At 47.4% G+C, this 14,542-nt stretch overlaps 2 protein-coding genes and 1 pseudogene across 3 annotated transcripts in view; 2 read left to right on the top strand and 1 right to left on the bottom strand.

Annotated features, from left to right (window-relative positions):
- Positions 1 to 5,958, top strand: part of LOC117968192 (zinc finger protein 271-like) — a 34,164-nt pseudogene extending 28,206 nt beyond the window's left edge.
- The window catches only part of LOC131708993 (zinc finger protein 79-like), a 181,304-nt gene that overhangs the window by 14,040 nt on the left and 152,722 nt on the right, over positions 1 to 14,542 (top strand). The gene's annotated exons all lie outside the window — the stretch shown is intronic.
- LOC117434210 (uncharacterized) lies at positions 10,837 to 14,495 on the bottom strand. The gene is made up of 2 exons (XM_059010586.1): positions 14,109 to 14,495; positions 10,837 to 13,509 (listed from the first exon to the last, which is right to left on the bottom strand). The coding sequence occupies exon 2, from the start codon at positions 13,082 to 13,084 to the stop codon at positions 12,089 to 12,091; it is 996 nt and encodes a 331-aa protein (XP_058866569.1). The 5' UTR covers positions 13,085 to 13,509; positions 14,109 to 14,495; the 3' UTR covers positions 10,837 to 12,088.

Raw genomic sequence — 14,542 nt, 5'->3', positions numbered from 1 at the left:
GCTCCCTATGAGAGATTCAGATACAGACAAGCCCAGTATGAAGCTAATTTGATACAAATCCCATGTAGAGTTTGAAATAGGCGAGTACACCGTCATAGGAACCTGTTCATTACAAGATGATATTTCCTAACTATTAACTTTTATTTTCAATTTATGCATTTTTTCAATACCAATCAATAATAATAATGAGGAAGTATCTTGGAATTGAATTAGATAACCTATCTGAACACTTTATGTAGGCCTTTTTTTGCTGATAGCTGGGCATGAGGCTTGTTATCGCTTTTATATAAATTACTGGATGCTACACAGCATGTTGTGTTTTGATAGTTGCAGACTAGTAAAAATGTAAATAAATAAAACCTTGTAAAATCTTTCTTGGGGGACGGGTCTCCTGAGTGACTCATCCGGTAAAGGTGCTCCGCGTGGAGTGCAGGATGCGCCCTGTAGCCTGGAGGTCGCTGGTTCAGGTCCAGGCTATTCCACAGCAGACCGTGGATGGGAATTCACAGGGGGCGGTGCCCGGGTGGGGAGGGTCTAGGTTGGCCAGGATGTCCTCGGCTCACCGCGCACCAGCGACCCCTGTAGACTGGCCAGGCGTCTGCGGGCCTGCCTGTAAGCTACCAGGAGCTGCATGGTCCTCCAGTGCTGTAGCTTTGACGTGGTTGCATAGCGGGCCTGCAGAGTGAAAAGAAGCGGACGGCTGACGTCTCGGAGGACGCGCGTGTCCGTCTTCGTCCCGCCTGAGTCAGTGCGGGGGTTACCGGGTTGAAATGAAAATAATTGGACATTTCAAATTGAGGAGAAAATATGAAAAATAATTGCAGATTCCAAATGTATTAAAAAAAAAAAAAACTCTTGTTATTTTAATATTTTGGAAGTTGACTATTTCAGTCCAGGTTTGATAGCACTTACGAATCCTAAATTAAGTATATCTACTAAACTGCTCACTTTACATGTCGAATACATTGCAGTTTAGAGAGGAGAGTTAAAAAACCTGACCTGCCTTAGTGTCCTGAGATTCTGGAGCCTGTTGACAACCCTATCAGAGAGCAATGAGGAAAAAATTAAATGCACCATGTGTGTAACACATATACAATAGGCTACAAAATAGTTTTAAAGTTATTTCAATAAAACACAGCAGTTAGCAAATGGTTCAACTTGTATTGGCACATTACAGTAACATAACATTTAATTTACATATTGTTCAGCAACATCTTGCACATCTGACAGTTGTAAAGTTACAAAATATATATTTCTGTGCACCGATTATTTTTTTTTTTCTCTTAGTATGATCTTTAGAACACGTCTCGGACAAAGCCACACAAATGAAAGTGTGATGTGAATGTGCTGTTGCATGCAGGGGTGTGCAGTTTGCATTCAGCCGCTGCGTGACGTGTTTAGTGCCTGCCCCACCAGTAAGTCAATTTAGGGAGTTGAGAGCTGCGACAGAGTTCGTTAAATGTGTTCTTGTTATTAAATACAGTTTCATTCAGTACCGGATTTGTGTCCCATTGAAACACTTTGAAGGCATGTATTAAAATGGATGTGCGTCTGGGTGGATATAGGGTTCGGATTCGGTTCACTGAATCCTAAGTATTCGAATCCAAATCCGAACCCTGTTTAAAAAGTAGGTATTCAGGCCGAATCCGAATCCCGAATTCGGTGCATCCCTAGTTTAAAGACAGCCACACTAGGATCATGTGTGCCAATTTTTGTTTCACTCAGACACTTCCAGTTTTTTATGTTGATGATGTCATCCAACGTGGCCACCATGTTTTCTCTTGTAGCAACTTCCCTTGACCAAGTCTTCAAGACAAACATACTAGGATCAATTGTGCCAATTTCTGGTTCTATCAGACTAGCGGTTTGGGAGAAGAAGATTTTTCTAGCTTGTGATTATGACGTCTGTACTGTGCGATTTTGATGTCATGCAGCATGGCCGCCATACCACACAGCCTATCAGTTCATCTTGGACTATCCCTCAACAACTATACCAACTTTCTGCACTCTGGAATAAGTCTTTTTCATAAGACACATTTTTATATTTAGGCAAAATTGTTTTTTTCCAATCCAATATGGCGGCCAAACTATGGGCCTGGAAACATGATAAAACAAAATAGTGTTGAATTATTTTCTAAATGCTGTGTGTTTACAGTAACCAAATTAGATTGAACGGTAAAAATGAGGTCATTGGCTTGCCAGTGCTGAAGAACCTTTTAATGTCAAGGGGCTAGCAGCCACTGGCCTAAAAACAAACAACAAAAAAATATTATTTTCTCCTTTCAGAAGTTGGCATCTCTAATAAAGTAGAGGCTATACGTTTTATTAACAGATGTAACCCAGTGCAAGCCCCCACAGCTGAAATTCACATGCTTTAATCCACTCCTCCACCCAGCCACATGCCCCAAGCCTACAAGCAGTCCCTCTTACTTTCTTTCCTGTTCATATTTTCCAGGTTCCAGTCCAGCAGCTAAAGCGAGGGCGGGCGCTGGAGAATATCCTGACTGTGGGAAAGGGTTCATCCAGTTAGGAAACCTGAAAACACACCAGCGAACTCGCACAGGAAAGAAACCGTATCGCTGCTCTGACTGTGGGAAGAGTTTCAGTCAGTCCGGACACCTTGTTTTACACCAGCGAACTCACACAGGAGTGAAACCGTATCGCTGCTCTGACTGTGGGAAGAGTTTCAGTCAGTCCGGACACCTTGTTTTCCACCAGCAAACTCACACAGGAGTGAAACCGTGTCACTGCCCTGACTGTGGGAAGAGTTTCAGTCACTCGGGAAACCTGAAGACACACCAGCGAACTCACACAGGAGAGAAACCATATTGCTGCTCTGACTGTGGGAAGAGTTTCAATCAACCAGGAACCTTGCAAGCACACCTGCGAATTCACACAGGACAGAAACCGTATCGCTGCTCTGACTGTGGGAAGAGTTTCAATGTTTCAGGACACTTAAGAAAACACCAGAGAATTCACACAGGAGAGAAACCATATCGCTGCTCTGACTGTGGGAAGAGTTTCAGTCAGTTAGGAGACATGAAAAATCACAAGCGAATTCACACAGGCGAGAAACCGTATCGCTGCTCAGACTGTGGGAAGAGATTCAGTCATTCAGCAGCCCTGATAAGACACCAGCGAATTCACACAGGACAGAAACCATGTCGCTGCTCTGACTGTGGGAAGAGTTTCAGTCAGTTAGGAGACTTGAAAAATCACAAGCGAACTCACACAGGAGAGAAACCGTATCGCTGCTCAAACTGTGGGAAGAGTTTCAGTCAGTCCGGACACCTTGTTTTACACCAGCGAACTCACACAGGAGAGAAACCTTATCCCTGCTCGCACTGCGGGAAGAGTTTCGCTCTGTCAAGCAACCTCAAAAAACACCAGCGAATTCACACAGGAGAGAAACCGTATCGCTGCTCAGACTGTGGGAAGAGTTTCATTCAGTCCGGACACCTTGTTTTACACCAGCGAACTCACACAGGAGAGAAACCGTATTCCTGCTCTGACTGTGGGAAGAGTTTCAGTCAGTCCGGACACCTTGTTATACACCAGCGAACTCACATAGGAGAGAAACCTTAAATGGGATGATTCACTCATGAGGGAAAAAAACGTTATCCTTGCATTATGAATCCTTGTGAAAATTACTGTTTTGTATATCACGTGAGCATGTATTTTAAATGGTAAAAATGAACTTCAGCTCTCTTGCACTGTGACTGTGTCAGAAAGTGGGCGGAGACGCGGACACGTCACAAGAGGCTTCTCTGCTGTCAGTTTAACTCAGGCTGTCAATGCAGTCAGTGCCTGGGAGCGGGAATATGCAGAAAGGAAACTATTCTGCACCTCATCTGATGGACGAGTCAGGAGAAATTGATAACTCAGTGTGGGGAATGAGTTTCAGGGTTTAGCATTTAAACTGCATAGACTTGAAAATAAATACATTGATGGGAACGAGTATCCCGACCCCGGTATGTAGCATCCCAGAGACAAGACTGCACCGTCCTTACTGGACAACCGCCTGGAGGGTTTGTCTTGTAAATTCATCACGATTCTAAAACTAATGAAAAATGATAGTGTCCCATGGCTGTATTATGACATGAATGGCTGAATATTGCGTGACGTGTCGCTTTGCAATGTGCATTGTCCATGCTTGTATTTGTGCTGCTCTTGTAAACTGCCCTGAGTAATAGCAGTGTTGCAAGCTTGTGTACGGATCTTAGGTACAGAAAGGCAGACCGGTTTTATCCCTGGCTCTGTCTTGCTCTTTTGCAGTAGTTTACACTCAGTGGCAGATTACAAATTAGAATGTAGCATAGCTACGACTATTGATGGATTAAGCTTGTGAGACATCTTCCTTGAATATGATATTAATACCTGAATGAGTATTAAAAATTAAACTGGACTTAATGAAACTGCTGTGTCTGAAGAAAAGGGCCCCTTTCCTGCAGACGTATTGAACTATGTGACTTACTGAACTGGATGGTTAAACAAGTGGGCATCAGGACTGGATTAGGCTGACAGGACAGGTGAATTATACACAGATAATTCACAACTGCAACAACAAGCGTTTGATGCGGGGAAGACCTAAAGCATCGTTGTCTCGGAGAAGGGCAGCAAAACATCAAAGAACTGAGAGTTATAAAGAGGCAAGATACACCAATGACCTCCTGAAAGTGGCTATTTAGCAAGAGTGAAAAGACTATAAATATTGAAGCAAAACTACACACTTTGCACTCCACATCGAATGCTAACCAAGTAGCTGTCAGTCTGCCAAGCGAAGCTGCAACTCCGGGACTCTGCCTAAAAACGGACCCAAGAAAAGTAAGCAAGCTGCAAGCGAGTAAACAACCACAAGTGAAGAGACTGAGGCCCAGCTGAAGGACTGCCGTAAAACTTAGAGACTTCTATCAGACAAACAAGTCTGGGTCTTCTGTATTTCTAAGCCACAGTATCCAACAGAAGCTAAAAAACTGTGCCCTGCTACCTGCTTAGCTAAAGATTCAGTGAAGAGGACAGAGCGGACAGGAGCTGTTGTGGATCCTATCCAACGATTGAAGACTTTGTTGCAGCTGTTTGATTCTATCAAGAGTTGAAAGCTTTGTTGCCGAGTTTGATCTGATTTGGGGATTGAAGACTTTGTTGCTGAGAGGAGAGCGTTTTGTACTGGACACTTCAACAGATTGAGTTTCCAAACCAGCCGACCAAAAGTCTAAGCTTCAAGAAAGCGTTCAGTGTTCCAGTTGCATTTTCCTTTCATGGAACTAAATTAATTAATTGTAACACATTCACATAGAATTGAACGGTTAATTATTTAGTTTGCATACTTTGCGTGTGAAATAACTTAGTGAAACTTGATGAAGTAACTATAAGTAATCTACCTCATATTGTTGTATGAAGAATTACTTTAAAAGTAAACTTGCTGTATCCTATATACCATTAATAAGCTTAGTGCAATATCATGTCTGTATCATTTCAGTTTAGGCTGTGTGTGTGTGTGGGCGTGTATGTGTTACTAAGCTACTAGCTGCTTCATCGCCTGCTTGTGCTGTTCAGGAGCTGTTGCCTTGTGTGTGAGGATATAGGCAGTGTCATATTTCAATAGCCCTGCTAGGTGTCTGGAAGGCAGAGTTAAAGCTGTCACTGGTGTTTTGTGCTTAGAAACTAAGGGGCTTACTTATTAATTTCTTAGCAGGCGCCCTTAGAATTGTTACAAGATATCACATTATTTTTACATACGATTACCCATTTATACAGTTGGGTTTTTACTGGAGCAGTCCAGGTAAAGTACCTTGCTCAGGGTACAGCAGCAGTGTCCCCCACCTGGGATTGAACCCACGACCCTCCAGTCAAGAGTCCAGAGACCTAACCCCACACTGCTGCCCATACTTTCTGACTTTTCTGATTTCTGTTTAATATTTGTGTACTTAATAAAATACTACTATTGATTTAAACATTCCTTGTGTCTAGTGTGTGTATGTGTGTGTGTTCATATTAAAGCCTCAATCTGGTAAGACGTTAATTAAATATTTTTAATAAGAACTAATCAACCCAGATGAACTATAGATTTTGCAAGGGAGTTCTTTACCTTTTAGTATAGATACATAAACACCAGTGCAAAAGATGCTTTGACACAACCCCCTTTTATAACATCCTGAGGAAATGCTGCTGTGTAGACACTGAAACTCGATTTCTACTCCTGTTTTTGTATTTTACATTTCCGTTCAGTATTAATGCAGATTAGTGTGTGGTTTTAACACGTTTAGTTTCTGTTAAGGGACCAGCAAAGCGTTCGTATTATGAGGAGTCTATGGCACGGCTTACTGCTAGTACTGCATTAATATCTACTGCACCCACACCAGCCACTGAACACAATGTGTGTGTTAATGAACAAAGGACATGTTTTTATTTTTATTTTTCTCTATCCTGTTCAGAGTTTTACATACAGAGCGGAGAGCTTTGTTCTTTCTCCACTGCTGGCAAGTCTCTCTGCGTCGTCTCTGCATGAAAGTCCTCCTCGTATTAATCTGAAGATTCATCTAGAAACAGGCCAGTATATGTAAGCAGTACGGCATGGCAGGGTGTGGGATACACGCTAACATCACCGCACCCCGGGTGTGTTATAACTGGACCTGCTACTTTTCTATTGTAATCTGTAAAGCTCATTAAACGTCGAATTCTCAAAGTTTGACTGAAATAAATCTATATAGGATAAACGTCAGGGGGGAAAACCACTCGCTAGTTTTTTTAAAATTTTTTTATTTTTATTTTTTACCAAAAATAATAATTTAAGAAATCATCTCGTCTGTGTAGTTTTTATACTTGCTGTCTGTCCCGTCTCCGTTCCGCTCTGAATGGCTAGGGGTCACTGTCACTCAAATCAGTGGTTCCTTAATAGGCTAGTGTAATGTCACCGCCCGGCATTTCATCCTGTCCTGACATCTCGTTGGCTGAAACAGCGTTAGAATGTTCTCATTCGTTTAAATGACTGTCAATCATCAAGACCAACCTATGCACTTCCATTTGCCAGCTATAGCGTGTCATTCAAAGCTCCTACTTTGAAATTAGCAGGTTAAGGTGTAGGTAAACGTTTGCTATTATAGGTATATACGGTGACCGGTACTCGTTCTGATTTGAAATGGGGCGCAAGAGGAAACCACTTCATGAGTATTGTGCACAGTACCCTGATCAACGGCAGAAGTCTCCTCCAGTCTGCCTTGCCTCCAGTGAGTCCAGCTGTGCTTAAGGAGAGGGGCGGAGCTCTGAATAAGTGCAGGTTAGTTCTGTTCAACTCTCTAATGTTTTGTTCTGACTGTGCATATTGCTTTTACTTCTATGTATAAAAGTCTGTGCAATACACTTTATATGCTGCGTTTTCTATGGTTTATTTGAGACATTTTTTTTTAATTTGTGTAGAATCTATATCTAGGTATAGCTTCGCTGTGACTAAACGTTATTTCAGTTAGAATGTTGTAACCATGGTTTTGTTGCATGTCGAAGACGGGGTTTCTCTAAATGAGATGTTTCTCAATGGGAAAAAGTCTGTTTTTTTTAAAGCCTAAAGGTCGATTTCAGCCATGCTCTGCTTGAATTGAAAAATAAAGATCGACAAAAAAGGTAAATTCTTTAAAAAATAAACATTTATTAATCGTCGATTTGGCAAAAAAAAAAAAAGAAATCAAATAATAGCAAGCCTAGTTCTAAGTCATTTTAGAGTATATCCCACATCCTGAAGTGCCTTGTTGTGCTTATAAAATGGGTCAACTAACTAAATAGGAAAAAAAAACTCTAAAAACATCTCTCTCAGCTCTGCAACAAGCTTCTCTGTCAGCGCTGGAGCAGGAGTCTCTATCAGCACTGGAGCAGGAGTCTCTATCAGCTCTGGAGCTGGAGCAGGAGTCTCTATCAGCGCTGGAGCAGGAGTCTCTATCAGCGCTGGAGCAGGAGTCTATCAGCGCTGGAGCAGGGGTCTCTATCAGCTCTGGAGCAGGAGTCTCTATCAGCACTGGAGCAGGAGTCTCTATCAGCGCTGGAGCAGGAGTCTATCAGCGCTGGAGCAGGGGTCTCTATCAGCGCTGGAGCAGGGGTCTCTATCAGCGCTGGAGCAGGAGTCTCTATCAGCGCTGGAGCAGGAGTCTCTATCAGCGCTGGAGCAGGAGTCTATCAGCGCTGGAGCAGGAGTCTATTAGCGCTGGAGCAGGGGTCTCTATCAGCTCTGCAGCAGGAGTCTCTATCAGCACTGGAGCAGGAGTCTATCAGCGCTGGAGCAGGAGTCTATCAGCGCTGGAGCAGGGGTCTCTATCAGCGCTGGAGCAGGAGTCTCTATCAGCGCTGGAGCAGGAGTCTCTATCAGCGCTGGAGCAGGGGTCTCTATCAGCTCTGGAGCAGGAGTCTCTATCAGCTCTGTAGCTGGAGCAGGAGTCTCTATCAGCGCTGGAGCAGGAGTCTCTATCAGCGCTGGAGCAGGGGTCTCTATCAGCTCTGGAGCAGGAGTCTCTATCAGCGCTGGAGCAGGGGTCTCTATCAGCGCTGGAGCAGGGGTCTCTATCAGCTCTGGAGCAGGAGTCTCTATCAGCACTGGAGCAGGAGTCTCTATCAGCGCTGGAGCAGGAGTCTCTATCAGCTCTGGAGCAGGAGTCTCTATCAGCGCTGGAGCAGGAGTCTCTATCAGCGCTGGAGCAGGAGTCTCTATCAGCGCTGGAGCAGGAGTCTATCAGCTCTGTAGCTGGAGCAGGAGTCTATCAGCGCTGGAGCAGGAGTCTATCAGCGCTGGAGCAGGAGTCTCTATCAGCGCTGGAGCAGGAGTCTCTATCAGCGCTGGAGCAGGAGTCTATCAGCGCTGGAGCAGGGGTCTCTATCAGCGCTGGAGCAGGGGTCTCTATCAGCTCTGGAGCAGGAGTCTCTATCAGCGCTGGAGCAGGAGTCTCTATCAGCGCTGGAGCAGGAGTCTCTATCAGCGCTGGAGCTGGAGCAGGGGTCTCTATCAGCGCTGGAGCTGGAGCAGGAGTCTATCAGCGCTGGAGCAGGAGTCTCTATCAGCGCTGGAGCAGGGGTCTCTATCAGCGCTGGAGCAGGAGTCTCTATCAGCTCTGGAGCTGGAGCAGGAGTCTCTATCAGCGCTGGAGCAGGGGTCTCTATCAGCTCTGGAGCAGGAGTCTCTATCAGCACTGGAGCAGGAGTCTATCAGCGCTGGAGCAGGAGTCTATCAGCGCTGGAGCAGGGGTCTCTATCAGCGCTGGAGCAGGGGTCTCTATCAGCGCTGGAGCAGGAGTCTCTATCAGCGCTGGAGCAGGGGTCTCTATCAGCGCTGGAGCAGGAGTCTCTATCAGAGCTGGAGCTGGAGCAGGAGTCTCTATCAGCGCTGGAGCAGGAGTCTCTATCAGCGCTGGAGCAGGGGTCTCTATCAGCGCTGGAGCAGGGGTCTCTATCAGCGCTGGAGCAGGGGTCTCTATCAGCGCTGGAGCAGGAGTCTCTATCAGCGTTGGAGCAGGAGTCTCTATCAGCGCTGGAGCAGGGGTCTCTATCAGCTCTGGAGCTGGAGCAGGAGTCTCTATCAGCGCTGGAGCAGGAGTCTCTATCAGCGCTGGAGCAGGAGTCTTTATCAGCGCTGGAGCAGGGGTCTCTATCAGCGCTGGAGCAGGAGTCTCTATCAGCGCTGGAGCAGGAGTCTATCAGCGCTGGAGCAGGAGTCTCTATCAGCGCTGGAGCAGGAGTCTCTATCAGCGCTGGAGCAGGGGTCTCTATCAGCGCTGGAGCAGGAGTCTCTATCAGCGCTGGAGCAGGAGTCTCTATCAGCGCTGGAGCAGGAGTCTTTATCAGCGCTGGAGCAGGGGTCTCTATCAGCGCTGGAGCAGGGGTCTCTATCAGCGCTGGAGCAGGGGTCTCTATCAGCGCTGGAGCAGGGGTCTCTATCAGCGCTGGAGCTGGAGCTGGAGTCTCTATCAGCGCTGGAGCAGGAGTCTCTATCAGCGCTGGAGCAGGAGTCTCTATCAGCGCTGGAGCAGGAGTCTCTATCAGCGCTGGAGCAGGGGTCTCTATCAGCGCTGGAGCTGGAGCAGGAGTCTCTATCAGCGCTGGAGCAGGAGTCTCTATCAGCGCTGGAGCAGGAGTCTCTATCAGCGCTGGAGCAGGGGTCTCTATCAGCGCTGGAGCAGGGGTCTCTATCAGCGCTGGAGCAGGAGTCTCTATCAGCGCTGGAGCAGGAGTCTCTACCAGTGCTGGAGCAGGAGTCTCTATCAGCGCTGGAGCAGGAGTCTCTATCAGCGCTGGAGCTGGAGCAGGAGTCTCTATCAGCGCTGGAGCAGGAGTCTCTATCAGCGCTGGAGCAGGAGTCTCTATCAGCGCTGGAGCAGGAGTCTCTATCAGCTCTGGAGCAGGAGTCTATCAGCGCTGGAGCAGGAGTCTCTATCAGCGCTGGAGCAGGAGTCTCTATCAGCTCTGGAGCAGGAGTCTATCAGCGCTGGAGCAGGAGTCTCTATCAGCGCTGGAGCAGGAGTCTCTATCAGCGCTGGAGCAGGAGTCTCTATCAGCGCTGGAGCAGGGGTCTCTATCAGCGCTGGAGCAGGGGTCTCTATCAGCGCTGGAGCAGGGGTCTCTATCAGCTCTGGAGCTGGAGCAGGAGTCTCTATCAGCGCTGGAGCAGGAGTCTCTATCAGCGCTGGAGCAGGGGTCTCTATCAGCGCTGGAGCAGGGGTCTCTATCAGCTCTGGAGCTGGAGCAGGAGTCTCTATCAGCTCTGGAGCAGGGGTCTCTATCAGCGCTGGAGCTGGAGCAGGAGTCTCTATCAGCGCTGGAGCTGGAGTCTCTATCAGCTCTGGAGCAGGAGTCTATCAGCGCTGGAGCAGGAGTCTCTATCAGCTCTGGAGCAGGAGTCTATCAGCGCTGGAGCAGGAGTCTCTATCAGCGCTGGAGCAGGAGTCTCTATCAGCGCTGGAGCAGGAGTCTCTATCAGCGCTGGAGCAGGGGTCTCTATCAGCGCTGGAGCAGGAGTCTCTATCAGCGCTGGAGCAGGGGTCTCTATCAGCGCTGGAGCAGGGGTCTCTATCAGCTCTGGAGCTGGAGCAGGAGTCTCTATCAGCGCTGGAGCAGGAGTCTCTATCAGCGCTGGAGCAGGAGTCTCTATCAGCGCTGGAGCAGGAGTCTCTATCAGCGCTGGAGCAGGGGTCTCTATCAGCGCTGGAGCAGGGGTCTCTATCAGCTCTGGAGCTGGAGCAGGAGTCTCTATCAGCTCTGGAGCAGGGGTCTCTATCAGCGCTGGAGCTGGAGCAGGAGTCTCTATCAGCGCTGGAGCTGGAGTCTATCAGCGCTGGAGCAGGAGTCTCTATCAGCTCTGGAGCAGGAGTCTATCAGCGCTGGAGCAGGAGTCTCTATCAGCGCTGGAGCAGGAGTCTCTATCAGCACTGGAGCAGGAGTCTCTATCAGCGCTGGAGCAGGAGTCTCTATCAGCGCTGGAGCAGGAGTCTATCAGCACTGGAGCAGGAGTCTCTATCAGCGCTGGAGCAGGAGTCTCTATCAGCGCTGGAGCAGGAGTCTATCAGCTCTGGAGCAGGAGTCTCTATCAGCACTGGAGCAGGAGTCTCTATCAGCGCTGGAGTAGGGGTCTCTATCAGCACTGGAGCAGGAGTCTCTATCAGCGCTGGAGCAGGAGTCTATCAGCTCTGGAGCAGGAGTCTCTATCAGCGCTGGAGCAGGAGTCTCTATCAGCGCTGGAGCAGGAGTCTCTATCAGCTCTGGAGCAGGAGTCTCTATCGGCGATGGAGCAGGAGTCTCTATCAGCGCTGGAGCAGGGGTCTCTATCAGCTCTGGAGCTGGAGCAGGAGTCTCTATCAGCGCTGGAGCAGGAGTCTATCAGCGCTGGAGCAGGGGTCTCTATCAGCGTTGGAGCAGGAGTCTCTATCAGCGCTGGAGCAGGAGTCTCTATCAGCGCTGGAGCAGGGGTCTCTATCAGCTCTGGAGCTGGAGCAGGAGTCTATCAGCTCTGCTGGAGTAGGGGTCTCTATCAGCTCTCTTTCACAAATAGCTGTTGCAACACTGCTATATAACAGCCCAAAACATTTCTTTGCAAAACAGGCGTAGCTTGTCAATGTCTTCATGTGCTTTTTTGTTGATGTCTATGAGACTTAGGCAAAAGTCTTGCTGGGGTCGTCCACCAGGGTGGTAATATCTCAGGACCATCGCAGCTTTCTTCATGGGAGAGGATTTTGTATTTGTTGCTATAGCATTGAAAACGTACATTGAAAATGTAGGTTTGCGCCTGAAAGATGTACATGTGGTTTGTTTCCACCTCGGCGTAAGGGAATCCGTCTTTAATCTGTTTGGTTTTGGTGAAGAAATTCCCGACCATGTCTCCCGTGGTCCCTTTGCACTCGATCAGCAGCTTGTCGCACTGAGTTTCTCGAGGTCTGTCCTGATTGAAATCTGCAAACACATCCACGTTCCCAGTGAGAAACCCATATTGGACGCGGTTCCCACAAGTGTAGCCTGCGGCCCCTCCGCCAAACGCTTTCTTCTCCTTCGCTGTTTCGTGAAAACATTTGAGGCACTCCAACTCGTCGTACTTGTTTGTTGCAAACATACCAAACCCTTTCTTGGACGGAGTACCGGTCCACAAAGACTGTTCATCGACGTACCGGTGGTCCGAGATGACCCCGAGGGTTTTACGGGTTCCCAGGGTTATCGTAGGCAAGTCTTCCCCGACCGTCAGCCTGCTCCAGGACCTGGTCACCGGGCCGGTGTGCATGACCGCCGTCGAGACCGGCGTGGACCTGAACGCAGTGTTCAGAATGAATCCGCGGCCTGTGTTGGAAGTGTTCTTCTGCCATTGGCCCTGGAGGAGGCTTTTGTCTGAAGCCGTTTTGAAAAAGAGCAGCTTCGTTAGTTCAAGCAATTCACTGTTTTCCATCAACTTTAAACCTTGTTTCACCTCCCTGGCAGACAACCTGGGATGCTTCTCAAACTGAAGCTCGAAATTTATCAAGAGACCGATGATTTTCTCAGCAACGTCGTGAACGGCTCCTGTTTGAGAAAGTCGAATTGCTTCGTGTGTGATTACACCTTCAGGGATGTCGATCTGTAAGATTTTCATCAGCAGGAGGAAGGATTCTGGGGTCCACTCCTCTTTGATGGGTGTGAGACTGGAAGGGATGCTTGCGTTCTTCCCTTCCTTGTGTCTCGGAGGCGTTGTCACCCCCGGCTGAGTCTTGTTCTCTTCTCGTTCGGCGGGTGTACGTCTCCGAGACCACACCTGTCTTTTCTGTTTCCCCTCTTCCTCTTCCTTGACACTTTTGCGCCTGGACGTCTTCTCCTTTTCTGTAGTGGAGTGGTCTATCGGAGCTGTGTGAGCTTTAGCGTCAGGTCTGTCTCTATTCGTTTTTGCCCCTTGTGTGTTACGATGAACAGGGAGGTCATTGCAGACCTCGGGTAAAGCAGAGCTTTTCAAGCAGGTGTTGTTTGGGAACTTTTCACTTGTAGCTCTACAATAAGACAGGTTTGCTCTTCCAATGGCATTTTCTGGAAAATAAAAACATCAAAAAATCCCACTGATTATAAGCAAATACAATTCTTTAATGTACTGTAGAGTTAATGTACTCCTCTGTCTTCGGTGCAGTTTGTTTAAACTCTCCAGATGGGAGTTTTAGCTGTGGGATTAACAGTACCCCCCTCGATCTGGACTCTAAACCACAGGGTGTACACTACCCTTCTATAATTGATGCCAAGGTGGCATTACTATCCTTTATTTTAACATACACCAGCTGGTCATTGTGTCTCTGCTTGCCCTTTCTCAAAAATATAAATAATTCTCTTTTTCAGCCCTCATGACAACAGAGGTGTGTCCTTCTGTTATAAAAGTGAATTTGAACAGTGGAACAAAGGTTATTTTGGTTCAAGGGTTAGGGGAGGATATTTGTGTGTAAAATCTGGAACAAATGAACCGCCATTTCTGAACCTCCTACACAGACACTTAACCACCTGTCCCCATAGTAACACATTTTATTAAAATGATCATTTCATTTGTACTGTCACATTCATATTGTGTTTATAAAATCCCAACAGATCAGTCCTAAAAGCTACAGTCACTTTAAAGAACCCAGTTCAACCAGACTGCTTACCTGCCTTCACTTTCACCTTGTCTCTGTCTGTGTGCTTCCGTTCAGCTCTCAAAATTCTTCAGGAATGGAGAGAAACAGCATCTCACATTGTATCAACAACTGAGTGCCAACATGGGAGCTCTGTTATACAGCTTCATTGATACAATGTGAAAAACAAGAACCTTTCCACTGTTTAACAAGCGTAAAATACGTCTCTCTCTCTCTTCATTCCACTCACAGGGAAGGTGAACCGGTTCAGGCACTGGAGATGTTTAGTTTGTCGCAGTAGGTGATCTGTACTTGACGGGCTCCGCCCCAGCCTCTGTTAGAAGTGTTACATCAGCAGAGGGCCCGAGGAGATAGTTGTGGTGCTACCCTGTGGACTGTGCTAAACCTTTTAATAAAGCACTTGTGGGGGTGGGGGTGGGGGTGGGGGGGTGTTCTGTCACTCTAAT

This window comes from Acipenser ruthenus, chromosome 41 (genome assembly GCF_902713425.1).
Source record: "Acipenser ruthenus chromosome 41, fAciRut3.2 maternal haplotype, whole genome shotgun sequence".
NCBI lineage: Eukaryota > Metazoa > Chordata > Actinopteri > Acipenseriformes > Acipenseridae > Acipenser > Acipenser ruthenus.
The sequence above is the reverse complement of the archived record's forward strand: the minus strand, read 5'-3'. Positions and strand labels throughout refer to the sequence as shown.